The sequence below is a fragment of the Meriones unguiculatus genome, chromosome 2 (genome assembly GCF_030254825.1).
Source record: "Meriones unguiculatus strain TT.TT164.6M chromosome 2, Bangor_MerUng_6.1, whole genome shotgun sequence".
Lineage (NCBI taxonomy): Eukaryota > Metazoa > Chordata > Mammalia > Rodentia > Muridae > Meriones > Meriones unguiculatus.
Genome location: NC_083350.1, coordinates 35,704,070 through 35,724,226, shown reverse-complemented (window position 1 = coordinate 35,724,226; position 20,157 = coordinate 35,704,070). Strand labels below are relative to the sequence as shown.

Genomic DNA, 20,157 nt, shown 5'->3' with positions numbered 1-20,157 from the left:
TTCTGAGTTTAACATTCCAACAGTAAAGAAGACAAGCAAGGAAGGTCTCACAGAAAACATGCTAGAGAGAAGACACAAACATTTTTACAAGCACATATCAGTTTTTAAAATAACTTCAGCTTCATGATCTCTTGTGGGTACCTGTGTTCTACAGATAAGGAAACCAAGGCCCAGAGATATGAAACAATTTATTTGTTCAGAACAATAAAGATAATAAACATCAGAGGCATGGCATAAATCCAGGTCCTCTGGCTCCAAATCTTTGTTCTTTATACAAAAGGACAACTGCCAGCAGTCATGTTACTAGAGTGAGAATTTTGTTCTTTTGAATGTGCTGTTATTGCATTGCTAGATTTATAATTATGGGTTTCTAAAATTACTTTTATATAAACACAAACTGTTATTATGGCTGCTAAAGTCATAGGCTACTTAAAGGAGTTAAGTTAATCCAGGTCACTAAGTGCCTACTATCTTATGTAATTAAAATATTTTCTATCACCTAAAGCAGCAATAGAAACATTTATATAAGTGTGGAGACTAGATGCCATGTGTATGATTAAGATGAGGCTTTGTGAATTCTGCTATGTGTCAGAATCACCTGGGTGTCTCATTGAAGGCTGATGGCTGGACCAACGTAAGTGTTCCAGATTTAGATTTAGTAGCTCTAGGATGGCTCCCAAGGATCTAATCCAAGGAATCTCTGGAAGGCATGATGCCACTTGTCCAGAGAGCACACTTTTAACACTGACTGTCATCCTATCTGGGAGAGTCAGGGAGGACTCTCTGAGATGATGCCCAGGCAAGGCTGGAAGAAATAGAGGGAGTTCTCCTATTGAAGTGGGAGGAATGACATTATGGGTAGACAAAGTAGCACTCATAAAGACACAGGAATAGGTTAGGTAGGGGGACTGTAAGATGTTTGTTGTTGCCACAAAGAGAAGTGAGTTAAAGGGAAAAGGTGATGCTGATCGTATGCCACACTAAGGCACAAGGTCTGTTCTAGTCATCCTGCAGAGCTACTAAAGGGTTTGAAACAGACATATGCTTGAGTCACATGTGAACTATAGAAGCCTGATAAATTCTAATGCCAGTGTGAATGCTCAAAGGAAATCCAACTAATGGCCTAAACTTTAAAGCCTTTAAACTTTTGAACATCTCCAGTACCGTGCCCAAAATGTGTTCATGTTGGTATGCAGGCAGTTAATTGGCCCCTATATGCCATGAGTGTAGAGAAGTCAAAGACACTGTCCTTTCTCTCTTTGGCATATGGGAGGAAACAGCCAAGCCCAAGACATTACAGACATTACTAAGGGCTGAAAAGAGAAATATTAGTGAGGACTTCCACAGGGCTTCATGGAGAAGGCAGAGTACATACTGACCTTATGGGACAGTGGCACTGCATGGCTGGAGGCGAGCATTGCAGACAAGGAGGACCCCAAGATTAAAGGAACAGAGAAAACAGTATTTGGATCTGCAAGGCCATTGAAGCAGGTAGGGAAATTGGTCAGCCTTACCAGGAGATCTTGAAAAATAAGAGGAGTAATAAAAATTTCATCAAAGAGGCTATTCCTGCCGCCAATAACCTCTGGAAGGATTCAAGAAAAAGAAGATGTTAGGATAAATTAGTAAAAGAAAAACCTGAAAGCCCTCGCTCCTTTGCATCACCCAAGGACAATAGGATCAAGAGAACAGGGTTCACAATCTGGGTTGGAAGATAAATGAGGATACATTGGTCTTAGTTTGTTCAGTCCAAAGTGGCAAGAGTTACTACTCGTAATTTTCTTATGAATGAGGTAGGTTGGCCATCTGACAGTTCCTTATAAAAGGCCATCTGTCCTGTGAATCGGGACGTCGATCTAGAAAGCTTTCCATTCCAGTTCCCAGATGGTATCACAATGCACTTTTGCAAGAGAGAGACATCCTGGGTCATGGGCTCATTTTCAAATTTGCAAAAATAAAAAATGCATTTGCACGTGGCTTTTGTAGATCACCTGTTTCTTGCGCATTTCTTCCGATCACAACGTAATCATCTTTAGATCATTCCATTGCATTGTCTTTCCTTGCAGTGTTGGTACTTATAGAAATAAGTCCTCAAATCACTCTTTTATTGTGTTCTTTAAAAGAATGATAGATTTATTGAATACATAGTCAGTGTCACAGCTGAATGTGACATTCCATACATCCCTCAGATTCCCCAAAACTACATAATTTTCTAGCTGACACTTTTTGTTTCCCCTAGTTTACTCTGTGTGTGTGTGTGTGTGTGTGTGTGTGTGTGTGTGTGTGTGTTTAATTTCTATTCCCAGGAGTAGTGAATCACTTTTTCTTCAGGGTCATACTTCAGGTTATGATGTGAAAAATTCAAATACGTGTCCTTTATAAAAGAAACGTTCTTATTAACTATGGGCAAAGTCACAGCCTATAAGTCACCCTCTCCCAGGCTTTGTTTTGTTCTGTTTGTGGGGGCTGGGGGATTCTGGTTTTGATTGTTGGTCAGTTACTTGATTGGTTTGTTTGGGGATTTTTGTTCTTGTTTTGTTTTGAGACAGGGCCTCAGAGTTTCATCCTGGCTGGTAGGTAGGTGGTAGTAGATAGATAGATAGATAGATAGATAGATAGATAGATAGATAGATAGATGGATAGATGATAGATAGAAGATAGATAGATAGATAGATAGATAGATAGATAGATAGATAGATAGATAGATAGATAGACAGAGATTATCCTGGCTTACCTGTTTGATTGTGTGCCTTTGCCACCCAAGTGCTAGGGTTACAGGTGTGCAGGCCCCATGCCCAGCTTTTGTTATGATACCCTTCTACACCTCTGCTGTTCAAGTTTGAACCTCATCAAACTAGACCTCTCTGCCCACTGTGAGTCTTTGCAGTCAAACAGTGAGAGCTGGGACTTCGGCTGATGAAGCTGAGCTCTTGGTGAGTCCGGCTTTCAGGAGAGAGTTCTGGTGCCTGTGCCTGGGGTGCAGACAACAGTTCACCTGTTTTAATCAGGCATATATCATTTAAGCACAATGAAAAAACCTTGCTGAGTGTATCATTGCCCATATTTAAACATTATCAACCAATATTCTCCTTTTAAAAAAATGTTGTCTTCGGGGAAAAGCCAAAAAGGGAGGGAGAAGGGATTGAGAAGAAGGAAGGGGGCGATGTGCAGGGGATATGGAACCGGAAAGATGGGTGAGACTTTGCCAAAGGGTGTTTCATGGGGTACAGCAATGTAAACACGGCTTAATTTTAATTGAATTATAGACTGTGTAATTACATAACCTGCACCAGCTGGTCTCAAAAAGCTACCAGATTCCTTAGAGAGCTAGATCTTGGTCGGGAACATGAGGTACCTTGTTACTACCAAGATGAAGCTTCTCATTTAAATTATCCCTGAACCCCTACATACACACACCACACACCACACACACACACACACACACAGAGAGAGAGAGAGAGAGAGAGAGAGAGAGAGAGAGAGAGAGAGAGAGAGAGCAGAGAAGGAAAACCTGTCTTGAGGTTCAATTCCTGTTAAGAGGCCTCCCCTCCCTCCGGCTGCATGTACCATGTTTGCTGAAGCACCTATAGTCCCTGAGGAATGGCCAACATAAACAGGATGCTTATTGCATCAAACAGGTAAGAGTAATTTCTCTAATTAGTCTCCTGAGATTTCATTCTTCATTTGGAAATATGGGAAATTTAATTTGTCTGTGATCAGCAGTTGGCATACTGACAAGAGTGGCAAGCGCCTGCTCCCTCCATCTTGCCTTGTGGATATTCTGTGGGAGCCCTGGAGGTCCATATATCAACATCCTGCCAACTAAGGCACCTTTGCACTGAAAAATTATACAGTCCTCACCTGTGTTGCTAGAATAATTCTAATGGGTTTCTACTGGTCATTTTTCTTTTAGATTAATTTTTTCCCTCAGTCACCTCAAATTTCACAATGGAGAAGTAATTCATGATATGTATCTGTTGTTCCTGGAGATGCAGAGCAAAATATTTTGAGTAAATTGTGTTTTATGGATCAAAGTGTGACCGTGACTGAAGATAGTCTCTGACCTAAACTTTGATTAAAGGCTTCATTCTATTCTAATCATTCTCTTTATTTTGTTTGAAAGCCCCCTTCTCAAGACAGATTGATAGGTATCGAATAAGGACCCTATAAATCATAGCTATTGATTTACTTTTGTCTTAGCTCTCCTGATTCTGTGTCATAATTTGTTACCCCCATAGCCAGCCCTGGAAGTGATGTTCAGACAGAGACTAAAGGGTGTAGTCTTTCCATCCAAACTAATCTATCTATGGAAGAAAAGAGCTTTCAAACAGACCTTTGCTCCTCTTGCTTTTTATGACGTAGTCTCAGTATTTTCCATCGAGACTATAGACACAGTAAAACCTGCAGCACTTGGCAGCTGCTGGGACACAAAACAAAAAGATGTCTTTATTTTGTGTGTCTGAATATGTGCACTGCGTGAGAGTGCCTGGTCGCTGCAGAGGCCAAAAGAGGGCACTGGATTCCCTGGAACTGAAGCTCCAGATGGCTGTCGCCCACCATGGGGGTGGTGGGGACTGAGCTAGCCCCCTCCGCAAGAGCAGTCAGTGCTCTTAACCACGGAGCCGTCTCTCCAGCCCCAGATGTGGGTTTTTATGTAGTGTGGTCTACACCAGCACAGGCATATCTGTTACCCTGGGAGCGGAGGAAGCCAAAGGCTCCCCGACCAGGCTTTTCATACCTGCAGGGTTGAGAAAACAAACAGTATCTTCTGGAAATAGTCAAGGCTCAGTAATTCTGACTGTCTTTCAGTTAGAAATGATGAGAGATAGCATAGCTATTGGATGTGACTTACTTTGTCTGTTAAAGAAGAGCTGCCAGGCTTCTTTCTAACCTGTGTCTACTGCGCTTAGGATGCCATCCAATCAGCATGAGGTCCACTTCCTGAACGTATCTCTTGTACTCAAGTCTCACTCTTTGTGTTCTGTTTATTTTTTTCTTGATGAATTGAGTGAATACCTTTATTTTAAATCTCTGTTTTACACTCTCTTCCCTCTGTCTTCCCATTCAGTATTCAGTCACGTCTCTCAAGACCATCCCAGCACTCTGCAGAAGATGTGATTCACAAAATGAAGACAGATCAGGTAGGTCAGACTCCTCACTCCTCCTCATCCATCAGGGCTGAGGTTCCTGGAACTGGCCTTTGTTGCTCTTGCATTCTGCTCTTTTCTCTTTATGGTGTCTCTGCTTCCACTACCTCCCTGCCACCTTCAACAAACAGACATGAGGTCATCTACAGGACCAAGAGGTCCTAACTAGGACCTGGCTGTGTACAAATCAAAATAGATCCTCTTGATCTCTCCCAACCATTGTATCCACAGTGATTTACTGAAAACCCGAGAAAGCAGTGGTGGCACAACATAATGATGCAGGCGCCAATGAAAAAATGCTGGATTCATTTACTACCCATATGGCAACAACCAACATGAGGACAGTGCTTTGCCAAAGTCTGAAACCCTATCAGGATGCGACATGCTAGAATCTGCAATAAGGCATACTATAACAGTTAAGATGAAAGCAAGGCGCTGGAGTTTAATAGTGTAAACTAAACAGAGAATTATGGCAGATAGATGAAAACCAGCTGGCTGGCCTTTTCTCCTTGCCCCATCCCCCGACTGAAAAAAAAGCACATTTAGGGTTGGTTTTTCCCCCTGTAAATCAAGTTAAGTTCCTCTGCTCTTCTCTCTGTGATAGGCAAAAATGAAAATAAAAAGTGTATTGATGGGAATGATATTAAACTATGAAATGTTGCTTATTATTTTGGTCTAGATAATTAGGCAAAGGCATCACCATTAACCTTGCCAAACTGAACCTCTCCTAATAGTAACACCAGGGTTGAGAAACATTTGGTAGGAAGACTTAAGATAATCCTTAAATTATGCATATGAGGTTTAAAAATAAATAGAGGTATCTTTCCGAGGCAGCTACTAGAACTCTGAGTTTCTAACTAAAAGGACTTGGAAAACCAACTTTCTACGATCGACTATTTGTTTTGCTTTGATATTTTGCATAGAAGAGACGGGAAAAAACTAAAATGTGTGTTTGTGAGTGTGTCTGTGTGTGTTGGTAATATATGAAAGTGGATCAGAAACATTGTAGAAGCTAGCTTTAAATTCAAACGAAAGTTTTCCTTTGCTCTAAGCTGTTGAAAAAGAAAGGACATAAAGTTGAGAAGGAGATGGGGTAAAGGGTATAGCAGGAGTTTGAAGGAAACTAGTGGAGGATGGATGTGATCAAAATACACTGTGTAAATATACAAATTTTTCAAAGAATGCATAAAGATGTTATTTTTAAAAAGACACAAGTCTGTGCTGAGTTGGACAGAGAATTTTTGGCTCTAATCCCTTTAAAGATTTATCTCCTTAAACCAACATTTTTTCCCCCAAAAGTGTGAAAGTGGTTGTGCTCAGCGGCACAAGCTACACAATGCAAGAGTGAAGACACCAGCCTCAGAGTTCAAAGACTTGGGTTTGGGTTAGAATTTAGCCATGTACCAGCTATATGATCTTAGTCCTGTAAGCAGTCATCTTTAAACAGAGGAGAAACTTCTACCAACCACAGCAAGCTAATTTTACGGTCAAATGCTGCCATTCATCGACACTTCGCAGATGGAAGGCTTTTCTTTCGTTCTTTAATTGGAGGTGTAGAGTGAGAGAGAGGCAACAGTGATCCCTTCAAGGGTGCTGACTTGAGTTCTGCTGATGTACTAGGTGTTGTAAGTGTTTGAGTGTTAGGATGCTATAAGTTTATGCTATAGACAGGCAAGCCCAGGGACAGAACTACCAAATACATGGCTCAGAATCACATATGAGCCTCAGTGGAGGAACTGGAATGCCTGCTCCAGGAAGTAAGTCTGTAGAGTCTGTCTTCTTTTGCATGACATGTGCTACCTCTCAGGCAGCTGGACCAAGAAGAAACTGTGTACCCTTAAAGTTTTCAAAATGCTTCAAGTCAGCATTTTTTTTTTCCTACTAAATGGCAAATGTCTTTTCTCTATTAAATATCTAGTCTTACCGAGTTATTTTATCCTTTATTCTGGGTCTGCTTGGTTTCATTTTCTCAACTCTGTGACTTATAGCACTTTCCCTCTGTCATGGAGAACAGTCCAGCCTGGACTGCTCGAGGTGGAGCAAAAGCCCAGCCAGTGTTCTAAGTAATCAACAACAATTAGATTTAATAAGAAGCTGAAGAACAAGAGATTCATACATATTGATAGAATCCTATATACATATATATCCATGCGTGTATGTGAGTGCATGTGAAGGATCACTGGGAGGCCTGGAATCTAAAGTCTAATAGACAAGAAAATTATCCTAACAAAAAGATCGCAAGGACAAGTTCGAAGGTGCACAGCATTGCTGTAACGATAGGCTTAGCACAGATAGCTATAGGCTTATCTGCAGACTTACAGAGCATGGTGAAGTTTTCAGACTCCATTTGTAAAAGAATGGAGACTGTCTCAATCATTTCTCAATGGCCACACGTGAAACTAACCCTTCTACTCAGTCTTTCTTTTGTCAACCACAAAGAAGTTTCTTTGTGAATGCTAGCAAATATTTACCATTTCAAACAGTGTAGCAGCAGGAATTACCTTGTCCACCAAGAAAAGTCTACATCATCTTTGGAATGAGGCGTTCCAATGAAAAAGTCTTCCCAAATCCTCTGTCATTTGAAACACACTCCATAATTCCCTTAACATTAATTGAATTTGCTAGGCATCTTCTGTTTGGGAAACATCATCAAGCGTTCACATCTGTCTCTGTGTTAAGAAGTCCTTCAACAAATATTCCTATTTCTTCCTGCATTTATTCAGTCAACAACTGTGTGTTGGGTGTTCTCTGATCCAAGCGTGGAGAATATGGCAAACAAACAAGCAAACACAAAGCCAGACAGGAGTTCTTGTACTCAGGAAGCTTACATATGAATGGGGTAACAGTCAGGAAACCCACAAACACCCAAGTAGGCAAGGACATAATAATAAGATAATACCAGCCCATGTGACAGTCTCTCAACATGTGGGTCATGACCCCAAGGGTGAGGGTGTCAAACCACCCTTTCACAGGCATCTAAAATCAAAGTCTCTGCATATAAGATATTTATATTATAATTCGTAACAGTAGCAAGATTACAGTTATGAAGTAGCAATGAATAACTTTACATTTGGAGGTCACCCCAACATAAGGAACCACATAAAAGGTGACAGTATTAGGAAGGGTCTACCACTTAGATAGAACAACTTGTGAGGCTTGTGGGAAGGGGATGTTTAGGAGCCCAGAGAGGATGCGCATTCCCACCTCAATTAACCTAACATGGAAACTCCCTCACAGACATGCCAGAGATTGGTTTCTAGATTATCCTAAATCACATCAACCTGATGATTGAGACAGAATCTGAGAATGACGCAGACATGTGAAAGCCAGCAAAAATGGCTGAAAACAAAGGAATGAGCAATGCCCACTCCTTGATCCAGAAACACACTTAGCAATTAGGATGAAGCAAAGAAAACTTGTGTAGCTGCCGAATGGTGATCAAACTTAAGAAACAGCAGGAGAGAAGGCTGGAAGATGGTGTTCCCAGACTCCCTAGGGAGCTCCTGTCCCTATGCACACAGCATATCTTATCACAGAGCGACCATCACTTATTCAAATTGCCTAGAACCAGAAATGCCTCAGAGTGTGGAGCTCTCTGTATTTTATCTGTGTTTTTGTTCTTGTTTTTCAGCTGGCTGATAGCTCATCACCCTAGTCTAAAAAGGTTGACAGTTTGTGCACCCTTTAATCCAGATGTCCCAAACTTAAAACACTCTAAAATCTAAAACTTGTCAGACATCATGTGAGCACCCTAAACATTTCAGATTTTGGAACAATCTTGTTATTAGATTTCCAGACCAGGGAATGTTCAGCCTGTATCTTAAAAGCTACAGCATGCAGAGCCATAACTCTTGGGAAGACTGGAGTCTTTTAAAACCACCCAGGAAAAGGCAAATGGGAAGAACAAAACAGAAACAAATGGGTTAAAATGTCAACCCCTGTGAAAGCAGATGAAGCTGGTTGGAGTATTGTTTCAGTTCCACAAGTATGATATAGGCTTGTTTGTAATGAAAAGATCTTTAATTATTTACAGGTACAAAATGAATAAGGTTAAAAAAAAAGCCACCCAGTCTAAGTCTAAGGCTAATTTTTGAGGATGATTTTTTGTTGTTGTTGTTCCAACCACAGAGTCAGCCAGCCTATTGATGACCATTTCAGTAAGGCAGTGCACATTCTGATGACATTGATTTGTTATTCTGCCTAGTTCAATGTGCCTTGAATTCTTACCTGCACCTTTCGTGGAGCCCTAGAGAAGCAGGGACACATCGCTTCTGGCCAAGAGAACCACTCAATATGTGGAAATGGCAGCTGTGTGGCCACCCATGGTTCCCATTTCCCTAGGTAGTGCTAAGTGCCTCCTGGCCAACCTGTATTGACCTACTCAGGAGGACCACACTTTCCCAGCAGCCCCCCTTGAAATGCAGAACCCTCAGCTAAATCTGAATTCTCTCCATAGATGGTCTGCTCTGAGGCTGTCAGAGCCAGGAAATAGCGTCTGAGACTTAGCAAATACCTCTCCATCCTGCAGATAGGGTCTGTCCTTTCTGCCTGGTTTCTGGGTGTTCTGCGGTGAGGGGTGTAAAGATAGCCCTGGACATAGCCTTTAAAGCGCTCCGTAGACAAGTAGCCCAAGGCTCACCTCCCTTTATCCCTGCTCCTGGGCTGCTTGCATTGTGGACTGCAAGAGTAGCAACTGCCACCATGTTGTCAAAGGCTTCTAGGCTGTGTTCAAGCCCTTTCTACCAGCTCAGCACCTCCTGAGACTCCACGCACCCCCGCCCTCAGGAGTGCTCTTCCCAAAGCCAAAGGACTTGATTCTTACTGAACTCTATTTTTTCCTAACGGAAATAATGTTTCAAGTGATTACTCATTAATTGCACTACGCAATGACTAGGCTTCCTTTTTTGTGTGATAAAGGAGATTTTTAAGAAAGTGAACATGTGAAGGAATTTCAGAGAATCGCAAAAGGCAGGAGGGAGACAAATTTATGAGGAGTGGGAAGGTGGAGAACACATTCTGCCCTGGGCATGTGCTAGAGCCATGCGGGTGCTACTGGGCTTCAAACCTATGCCATAAGGATTCCTCATTCCAGACATGATACCAAATCTTCTGTAAACACTTCTCTTAGCCGCAAAATAATTCTGAGGGAGGACCTTTATTGTGTCCATTCTATTGATGAGGAGGGAGACTTGTAATTAATAATTTGCCCCAAATCTTCAAGTCAGCAAGTGGCTCTGAAGACAGCTCCCCTGTCTCCAGGGCCCCTGGGAAACTGAGTCAGCTGAGGGTAATTTAGCTCGAGGAACCTTGAATATCAAGTAGTGTAGGGTAAGGGTTAGCAGCAAGGGAAGCTGTGAGTGACGTGTCCACATCCAATAAGGAAAGTCATTTGTGAAATGTTTGCATGCATTCCCTGCTTGATATCTGTGACTCCAAGGCAGTGTTGTCTTCCAAAAAGGGTAGAAATGCATTACGACAACCTACGGTATTCAAACAAAATATCCAATTTCATTGACTTGTAGTTTTTTAAGTTAATTAGATATTCAAATACACATTTGTTTCAGATTCATACTATTTTAAGTGTCTTGTGATTCTTTCAAAGTATGTATATGTTAATGTCACTGTGCACTTGTCTTGTGCAGGGAGGCAACTAAATACTGATTCAGCTTTGCATCTGAAATACACTTAGGTTAGAAAACTCAGTTATGTAACAGTGATCAATGTCTAATAATTCTGAAAATAGATTCTGAAAGGCTTCCAGAATCTATTTAAAGAATATGAATTGTTGCCTATATGACATTGAATTAAAGGAACCATTCTTTCTAAAACATGGGTTTCTTGGAAAAGTCATTTGTGTATATTTAAAAGCATTGCAAATTGCTATATTTTTAGACCCTGTTTCTGCAATTTTGTGACAAATCCTGAAGCTATGAAAACAAACACTTACATGGTGTTTGAAGATTTTCAAGGATTTTAGCCATCACCTAAAATAATAAATTGGCATCAAATGTATCCTGTAGACATTGCTATGACATAGTTAATGTTGCTAAATATATAAACCTCCTGTTTTCAATTTACATTAAGGTTTTAATGCTACAAGCATGAAAGTGAAAGTAAGCTTGGCAGTTTTAACTTTAAAAAGCCTTCAGACTGATATAACATGAAATGGACTCCAAAGAACAGGGAAACGGATTTTCTAAGCTCTCAGTCAAAAGCAGTGACAACTTTGGGAGTTGGAGTTTTGGCCCAGTTCAAAGAACAAGGACTCCTCTCACAAAGGACCTGAGTTCAGTGCCCAGCACCCACCTTGGGCTGCTCAGAGTGGCATGTGATTCCAGCTGCAAGAGATTTGATGCCCTCTCCTGGCTTCTGTGGGCATCGGCACACATATGTGTGTACTCCCCACATAGATACACAGGCATACACATAATTTATAAATAAAAAGAAATATTTAAAAAAAATGAACACTTTCATATGAACACTTTCAAATGTTTTTTTTTATCTCAACTTATTTAACAGTAGTGCAACTTTGTAAGCAGATAAGGGTTCTTTGCCTCAAATAATTATTTTAGCCAGATATGAGGCTTGCATGATTATGACTCCAGGGCTCAGGAGATGAAGGTAGGAGCATCATGAGTCCAAAGTCATCCTATGCTTTACAGTGAGACTCTTATAAAAACTATCTAAAACTTATTTTTATCTTTCTTTAATAACAGTATAATTATAGAGGTGATATGATCTGTTATTTTAAAACAGAAATGTAAATAAAACTATAACCTTGTCACTGAAGCAACTGTGCTTTTCAAGTCCCTCCTCTTCCCAGACCCTTTTTGTGCCTGCAGTTGTATTATGAGGACAATTTCACCTGATGCTTTTCTGTTGCTACAGAGTTTGAATGCATGCCAACCTTGTGAGTGGACCACAGAATGTTCCTGTAAAAGTGGAGCAGCCCCCACAGTCCAAATTACTCGGTTTATTTTTATTGGAGTCTAAGGAACTCCTGTCCACCAAACTGGTCATTAGAGAGAGCTCTTGGTAGAAAATGAGTGCACGGAAATAAGCATCTAGGAAGGACGGGAAAGCAGAAGGGCAAATGAAATCATCGGGCAGGCAGGGAAGGAAGGGAACTGAAGTACAGAGACAGGACAAGCTGCGCACAAGCAGAAAGCCACTTAAAGGAATGTGGCCTTGCAGAGACTTTCTTCTTAGGAGGCACAACCCTGACACACCTTTCCGAGCCAGAGCGAAACTGTGTGTGTGGAGATATGTCGTTTGAAAGCTTCAGCATATCTCTGATATCTGCACTTCTTTTACTCTTTTTGTCCAGTGTTGGGTGCTGTCTGTCTTTCCCTCACAATCTCGGTCTCCATGCCTCCTCTGCTCTGGTTCTCCTGTGAGAGGGTGTAGGGGTGGGAATGGAACTATAACTCGGTTGTTAGAGTGCTGGCTTGGCATGAATGAAGTTGTGGGTCTCTTCCTTAGTAACAAAAGCCCTGCACGGTAGTGCCAGCTTGTAATGGTAGCACTTGGGAAGTGGAGATTCGAGCAAACTTGGGATATGTGAGGCCCTGCGACTCCCCTCCCTGGGTGAGAGGGAAAGGGGAGAGGGAGTCACAGTCAGCTAAGAAATAGTCACGTAATAGAATTCTAGAATGTCACAGCTGAAGGATCTTCTAAAGAGAGGTATCATTGTCAACAGCCACCCCTCTGTGGCATCTGCTAAGCTCAACCCCCTTGTCTCAGTGTGGTACAGAACCAACACACGTGCTGGCCACGTCACCCAGTGTTGACTCTGGACAGGCTCTCAAAACCCACCCCAGACCCAAGCTCTGACTATAATATACAAACCTGGTCCCAGGTTATTTATTTACACACATTCAAATTTAAGAATCTTTGACCTCAGTCACTTGGAATCCAACCTGCTGTCCTTAATTGCACACAGCGGTGTCATCAAAACTTTTATTATCTGCCGTGTCTTTCCCAGCTTAAAAACCAAGTAATGGTTTTCAAAGATGGTCACGAAGCTATACAATGGAAAATTTTTCTGTGGCCACAGGAGTCCTGGACTAATTTGCTACTGGACCAGTGAGCTTCCTGGCACCCCTCCTCCAGCGTTCGGCTTTCTAGCCACATAAGCCATTCAAACGTATCAGGTTCCTTTACAAGGGTTGTCCTTCCTTTCTCCCTTCACCTCCAAAGGAACCCCTTAAGCCCCATTACCTGACTCCCTAGACCTAGTAGAAACATATCTAGTAGAAACATAAAGTGAGCTACATATATAACAAATTAAATAACACTAAACAGATGGGTCAATTTTATAATGTTTCACTCAGTATCTTAAAACTATTATCAATTAGACAAAGGCCACCAATTACATCTTAAGTGCTTCATAACCAAAAGTTTCCTTGCAGATGAGACAGTGAAGATCTAGGTTACAGCATCACCTCTCCAACAAGCCATATTATGTCCCTACACTGTGTTCTCCTCTTAAAATCTCTGAGGATCCTTCCTTTCTTCTCCCTCTCTTTGCGTGTGAGCATGAGGGGATGGTCGGGAGCAGTACTGAGGACTGAAAGCAGGGGCCTTACATAGGCTAGGTACCTGCTCTACTGCTGAGTTTTATCCGCAGCCCTCCTTCTCCCTTATATTTTGTGAGCAAGTCTACCTAAGTTGTGTAAGCTGACCTTGAACCCATTCTGCAATCCCAACAGTTCTTGAAATCAACCTGGTTTATAGTGTTACGGAAAAAGGAAACACATCTCTAGTTCTCTGCTTCCGTTCGCCCTGAGCATCCCTAGTAGGACTCACCTCCTCATTAGAGAACGTTACCGCTTCTGTATCATAAAATCCATTGACATTTTGATAATCTCATCTCTCTTAGCCTCATGGAAGTATCTGAGCTAAATGTCCACTGCTATCTCTCTCCTGCTTTCCTTCCTAACACGCTGGCAGTGCCTTATTCTCTTTTACAACTTCTTTCTTTACTTGACAGCCAACAGTCAAGTGTGACTAAATATTTGCTAGGACCATCCTCTCTCCTTTCCATTCCTCCATCTCTCCTTTCCCTCACATGATTTCCCTCTACCTGCTACTCTTAATCTCCAGCTTCCTATTCAAGAACTCACTCGGTGTCTACATTAGATATCTCACAGAATCACATACACATACACATACCTCTAGGTACGCGCTATATGAAATGATCCTTGGCTTACCAGACAAATCACTGTGTTGATAAAGATAGAATTTTCTTTCTCCTGTATTCCCCCCTTCATTCCATCAGTAAGTCCTGGGTCCCCTATGCTCAAAAAATGTCTTTCTGCTCCCAGGAGTGTCCAACTGCATACAGTAGGTGATAGCTACAACTGCAGATCAACACAAAATGATAAACTGACGTAAGATGTTATGAGGGGGGTGGTGTGACTTTTAAAAAAGCAGATGGTTCACATATGTCAAAAGATTGGACACGCCTGTGAGTTAGAATGAATATGTGTGCTCCTTTAAAATTTGCATATTGGAAATCCCCAAGATGATATTACATATAGGTGGAATCTCGGGGAGCCCACTAGGTCATGATGGTGGAGCCCTCATGAATGGGATTAGTGCCCTTATGAAAGGGGCCAGTGTATTGACCCCAAATGGCTTTCTTTGTCTCCATGGCTCTTTCTGGTTTAGCAATGAGAGATGCAGAATCTGCCAGATTCTCAGCTGCTTCAGGTTTTTGCAAATGTGCTATCTTCTACCTAGATCATCACATTCCCCATTCTTATATATATGGCTCTTCTCTGCCTTGGATTTAAGTATTACCTCTTAGATGGGATTTCTCAGCTGTTCTGGGCCCTCTTGCCCCAGGTTACTTTCATAAAAAGGCACTTTGCCTTTTGTGTTATTATTCTTCTGTGTTCTTGCATTATTGTCTAGAGAAGGCTGTATCTATTTCATTCTCCCCTGCAGGGAGAATTCTGTACAGAAAAGACATTTAGAAAAACGCTTACGCAATAAATGGGTTTGGTAAAAAGAACACCCGAGCACTCTGCCTGTCACCAACTACCTTCATACGCCTGAACATCCTTTGTCACGTTCCTGTATCTCTTGATCATATTCAAAGGAGATCCACAGCTTTACCCAGGAATGAGTTGGCGGCTGGATCAACAGATTCTCATTGATAAGATAACTCTAAATTGATGTTTAACACTCCCAGCGATGGACAAGGTAGAGAAAATCTGCTCAGGTGTCTTTTAGTAGTGTTATTATTAAAAAATGTTGCCCTCTGTTTCCAAACTGTAGTTTGATACTAGAGGGCTGCTCAAATTTAGGAAGAGCTCATTTTTGGATTTTAGTTAAAGGGAATGGTTCCAACCAGGCTTTACCACTGGTTGATGGGATTCTATTACCTACATGTAACCCAAATATAGAGATGGTGATTTGTCTGCTTAGGGAGTAATTTTAGTTTTGATGGAATGGTCCTCTGATGCTATGGAAAGTTAGAGTCAGGCAACCTTCTTCCTGATTGAGAAATCAGAATGCTATACTGTTTTCCACATAATACTTAAAATTCCCTGAGTTCTCATTTCTTTTAATGTGAGAATGTGTAAGAGTTGCCAATCCATCTTCGAGACCTGTTATGAAAAATCTCTGATGAAATCATACACTCACCTGTGTTCAAAAATATAGAAAGTCTGACATGGATGTATTGGCAGTTTGAAAACGTTAAAAGCAGAGAAAAATCCCAATGAAGATACCATTTTGCAGAACCCAGAAAAAATATTTTCATCTCCTTTCACTTGTAATAATGTTTGTGAAGTATATACTGGCATAGCTAATTTCTAAATGAGGATACATAACACACACACACACACACACACACACACACACACACACACACCTTACCCAGTTGCCTGCTCTGTCTGCCCTTGCCTCTTGAACTTCTCTGTCACTAAGGAGCAGCCGTAACTCCGTGCTTTGTCCTTGGCAGTACATCAGCCCTGTAAAACATCGCCACCTTCAGTTAAAAGAGGCTAGTGTGTGTGTGTGTGTGTGTGCAAAGCACACGCAGAAAGCATGTTCAGCTTACTCCCAACCTGTCTTTCTCCAGTTGCCGCAGCTAGATGAGTCTTTTTCCCGGCCTTTCACTGTGTCTCTGTACAATTCCACAGAGTGCAAGAGAGAGGAGAGAGAGAGAAGAAACTTAGTAAATGGGCCTGGAATGAACACAAAACTAAATCTACCCGAAAGGTTTTGCTAATATCACAATGAAGGCCAGCATACTTTTCGCATGACACAATAACCGTGAAAGCGTGTGTTTTCTTCAGACCTACCAATTATCATTCTGTGGAAACCGTGCTCTGGAAGCCTAAAGATTTAAACTTGTCCAAACATTAAGTTTGACTTCATGATAAAATATGCCTCTTTGGTAAAGATGTGTCTCTTCTATCCAGGTTTATAGGACTTGAGAGAGTTTTCTCAGACCAAAAAAACAGACAAAGATAGACTGCTGAGTTGTCTGAGCAAGTCTGCATAGCTATGGGCAGAGCCGGGAGCAATAAAACAGAAACCTGACATGTTCAATAACAGCTGCTTGGTATCAGTGTCCTTTTAAAGACAGGAGGTTTAAGACTCAAATCGATGACATTTTCCACATAGCATGTGAACAGCCTAATGTGAATAGATCAATGAGTGGGATATTTATAAGAATGAAGTCATGCATACTTCCCCTTCAACCTCAGGATGCCCTCAGTAAAGGATAAGTGGTATCAGTGAAAGAGATGAGCCAGCAACCCCATAGAACATTCCAGAAACATGTGTTCCTTTTGCACACATCACTCTTTCCAGCAAAGTGTCCTGATACAATTTCTGAGGCCAGTGTTCACTCAGCCATCCCTTGGATCAGGCTACAGACTAATCTATAGGGCAATTCAGAAGATTATCCTGATGGTGGTTCCCACTAAGACTCAGGCTCATACCCTTCTTCCTATGGTCACGAGGCAATGGAAGCCACCTCTCGTCATTTCTAGAGATCCTGAGGTGCTTGTATTCCATGGATCCACTACAGATTTCACTTGACCAATGGTAAAGAAACTCCTGACTCTAGTACTAACAATCCCAGCCATTCATAATCCCACCCCCTGCTCCATTGAGGAGAAAACAAAAGAAAATGGACGGAGCTAGAAACATGCTTGTCTAAATATGTACGAATGCTGGGTTTGATCCCCAGCATTGCATAAACTGAACATTTTGGTGACTTGTCATCTCAGCATTCCAGACATGAAAGCAGGAGGATCAGAAGCACAAGGCTATCCCTGGCTACATAACAAGTTCAAGGACAGCCTGAGCTACATGAGACTCTATATTTTTTTTTAAAGAAAATATTAAAATAAAGGAGATTGAATGCTGGAGAATATTTAGGGTGTGTTCCTAAAGCAGCCTACGTTAAGGCTGCCATGGATGTGCAGTTTGTTATTTATACTTAAAGAATTAGGATTAATTAGACCAGTTTGCTTAAAAGAGAAGCAGAATTTATTTTAACTTGACATAATCCTTTCTTTTTCTTCTCACTGTCTCGTGCTAATTTTCTGATATGACCACAGATTTCCATATTTAGAAGTAAATTAAATGGGCATTTTAGGAGCCAACATTGATGTTTAGTCTTAAAAGTTGGGTCTACCATGGCAACAGTAAACTGTCCATTATCTTCTTAAAGAAAACAATTTATCAAGCCTAGGAGCCAGAGAATTACGTGTCAGCACTCGTCTCAGCCTCATAATTATAAATTTGTGAGGATCTGGTAAAATACATGAATCCAAAGAATTATAGTGTTTCGTTCTGAGTCACAATGAAGAACCCTGTTATTTGTAGGCATCTACATCATCAGAGATATTTAGGGTGGATCAAATTTTAGCAATGATATTGTCTAACCTTGTTATTTTACAGATGAGAAAATTTAAATAAAGAACTTTTTTTTTTCAAGACAGGGTTTCTCTGTATAACCCTGGAATTCTTGAACCTCAGACTGTAGACCAGGCTAGCCTCAAACTCAGAGATCTTCGCCTCCTGGGTGCTAGAATTAAAGGCTTGCACCACCACTGCCTGGCAAAAAGTCTTAAGAAAAATGCATTAAAGTCCTTCACTATGCAGTATGCCTTCTGGTTGTGTGAGCCATAAGCCACCAATAACTTAACTATCTGTAAAATTCTCACCTCAGCTTAGCAAAGAAAAAATTCATTAAAACAAAACTTGTTTATTCTTTCTTTCTTCCCTTCACTCATTCATGGAAAGATTGGGTCACTGAACCCCATTGTCTATGAGGATCTTTGCTAGACAAAGAGCTTGTTCCAAGCTTCTTGAGGAACCTGTGTCCTTGAGGCACCCTCTGGACAAGGTGAGGCTTGAGGCTGTGTTCAAGTACTACCTGGGAACTGAGAAGCAACGAGCAGCTGTTCTCTGAGAGAGTCAGAAGAAGCAGCTCAATGGAGCGACACTGGATGTATGACGAGCGTGAGTCTCAGGCAGAGACAAAAGCAAGGGGGGTTTAGAAATGGCAAAACAGACCCACAGGCAAGAACCACGATAGATGGCCTCTATCCAGAAAAAGTGGACTTAGCAGTAGAGGAGATGGGAAAGGCAAGGGCTTGGGCATCACAAATGCTGAGAAAAGAAGGTATATCATAAAGTGAATAAAAGAACCATTGCATGCCATCCTGAAGAATTTTGATATGAACTGGAAAGCCATGTACACAAATCTTGTCACTTAAGTGGTACTTTACAACATGGGTTATAGCCCCAAATCCCTTTCTGTCGTTTTCATTTTTACATTTATATAATATATGCTATTATTTATTAACACATTTCTAAGCCACATTACCTCTAAGCATGTTTTTAAATGACACTGTCATGTTGTCGAAAGAAAACCAATATTTCTTGAAGTGAATTCTAGGTCATCACTGAAAGGAGTGTGATGAACATAATACTCTCCTGTTAATTCATTGCTTATGAAAGCTGCTGACCCTGAATCCTGCAGTCAGTTTATTCAGGGATATTCTACATTTGGAGGAGAAAATATAGTCTGGCACCAAACAAAGATGCCTTGCACGAGTAAGGAGGAAGAAGAACTGACCACTGAATAGTTCTCTTACACTGTAAATGAGGTGTGCTTATCATGGGTCCTAGGGTATGTCTGATGTAGTCAGACATACATCCCATACCTGGAGGAGTATCATTTTAGGAAGCATGGGACACCTGAGATTTGGGGGCTAATTGTGAGTGACAAATTAAATCTTACCCAACGAGGGATTAACTGAACTAGAGAGACCAATGAAAGAGAGAAAAACCTGTGTGTGGTGGTTGTGGAAAAGGACTCCAGTATACCCCAGTTAATGCAGTGAGGGCACAGAAAAGAGCTCAAATTTAAAAGGGATTTAGGATAAAGCCACAAGATGGTGTCTGAGGGATATGGGGTAGAGGTGAAGGGAACAGAGGGGATAGACAATGCCTTGAAAGTAAATGACTTGAAAGACTATATAAATGGCCCCCGTGGTTATTCGATCCAGGATCAAGAAGGTTGTGAGGGGAGACTGAGGAAAGGAAAGAGGGGAAGCAGACAGAGGTATAGAGAGTCAGAGCCCTAGTTAGGATGTACTGCCTGCCACTCAAAGAACCTTTATATTTCTAGATCCACACTATTTCTTGCTGGGGAAATGTCTGGCTTTTGATGGTTATGTGGTAACTGAAATTTTCTTGCTGTTGCTCAGAGCATCTCAAACACCAGCTAGATTATAGGAGACTATTTTGTCTATAAATCACCATCGCAAACATCCACCTCTCTGTTGATGATTTTAGAAAATTTGTGACTCCATCAAACAGACAAATTGAAGGCACATTGGGCATATTTACTGCCCTAAGATGTTAAAAATGAGCACATTTAAAATCAAAACATCATTAAGAACCTACTTAGGTAAGCAATTTGCTGAGAGTTTTGAAGGATAGGGAGATAAAAACAGAGATATTGTTCTCACAG

The 20,157-nt window shown here is 41.2% G+C and overlaps 1 protein-coding gene across 6 annotated transcripts in view; it reads left to right on the top strand.

Moving 5' to 3' along the window:
- The window catches only part of Sncaip (synuclein alpha interacting protein), a 139,277-nt gene that overhangs the window by 76,852 nt on the left and 42,268 nt on the right, over positions 1 to 20,157 (top strand). For all 6 annotated transcript variants that reach the window (XM_060377271.1, XM_060377275.1, XM_060377274.1 and 3 more), the window contains one exon: positions 5,069 to 5,141. In XM_060377271.1, coding sequence (XP_060233254.1) covers positions 5,069 to 5,141 — 73 coding nt within the window. The remainder of the gene's footprint in view (positions 1 to 5,068; positions 5,142 to 20,157) is intronic.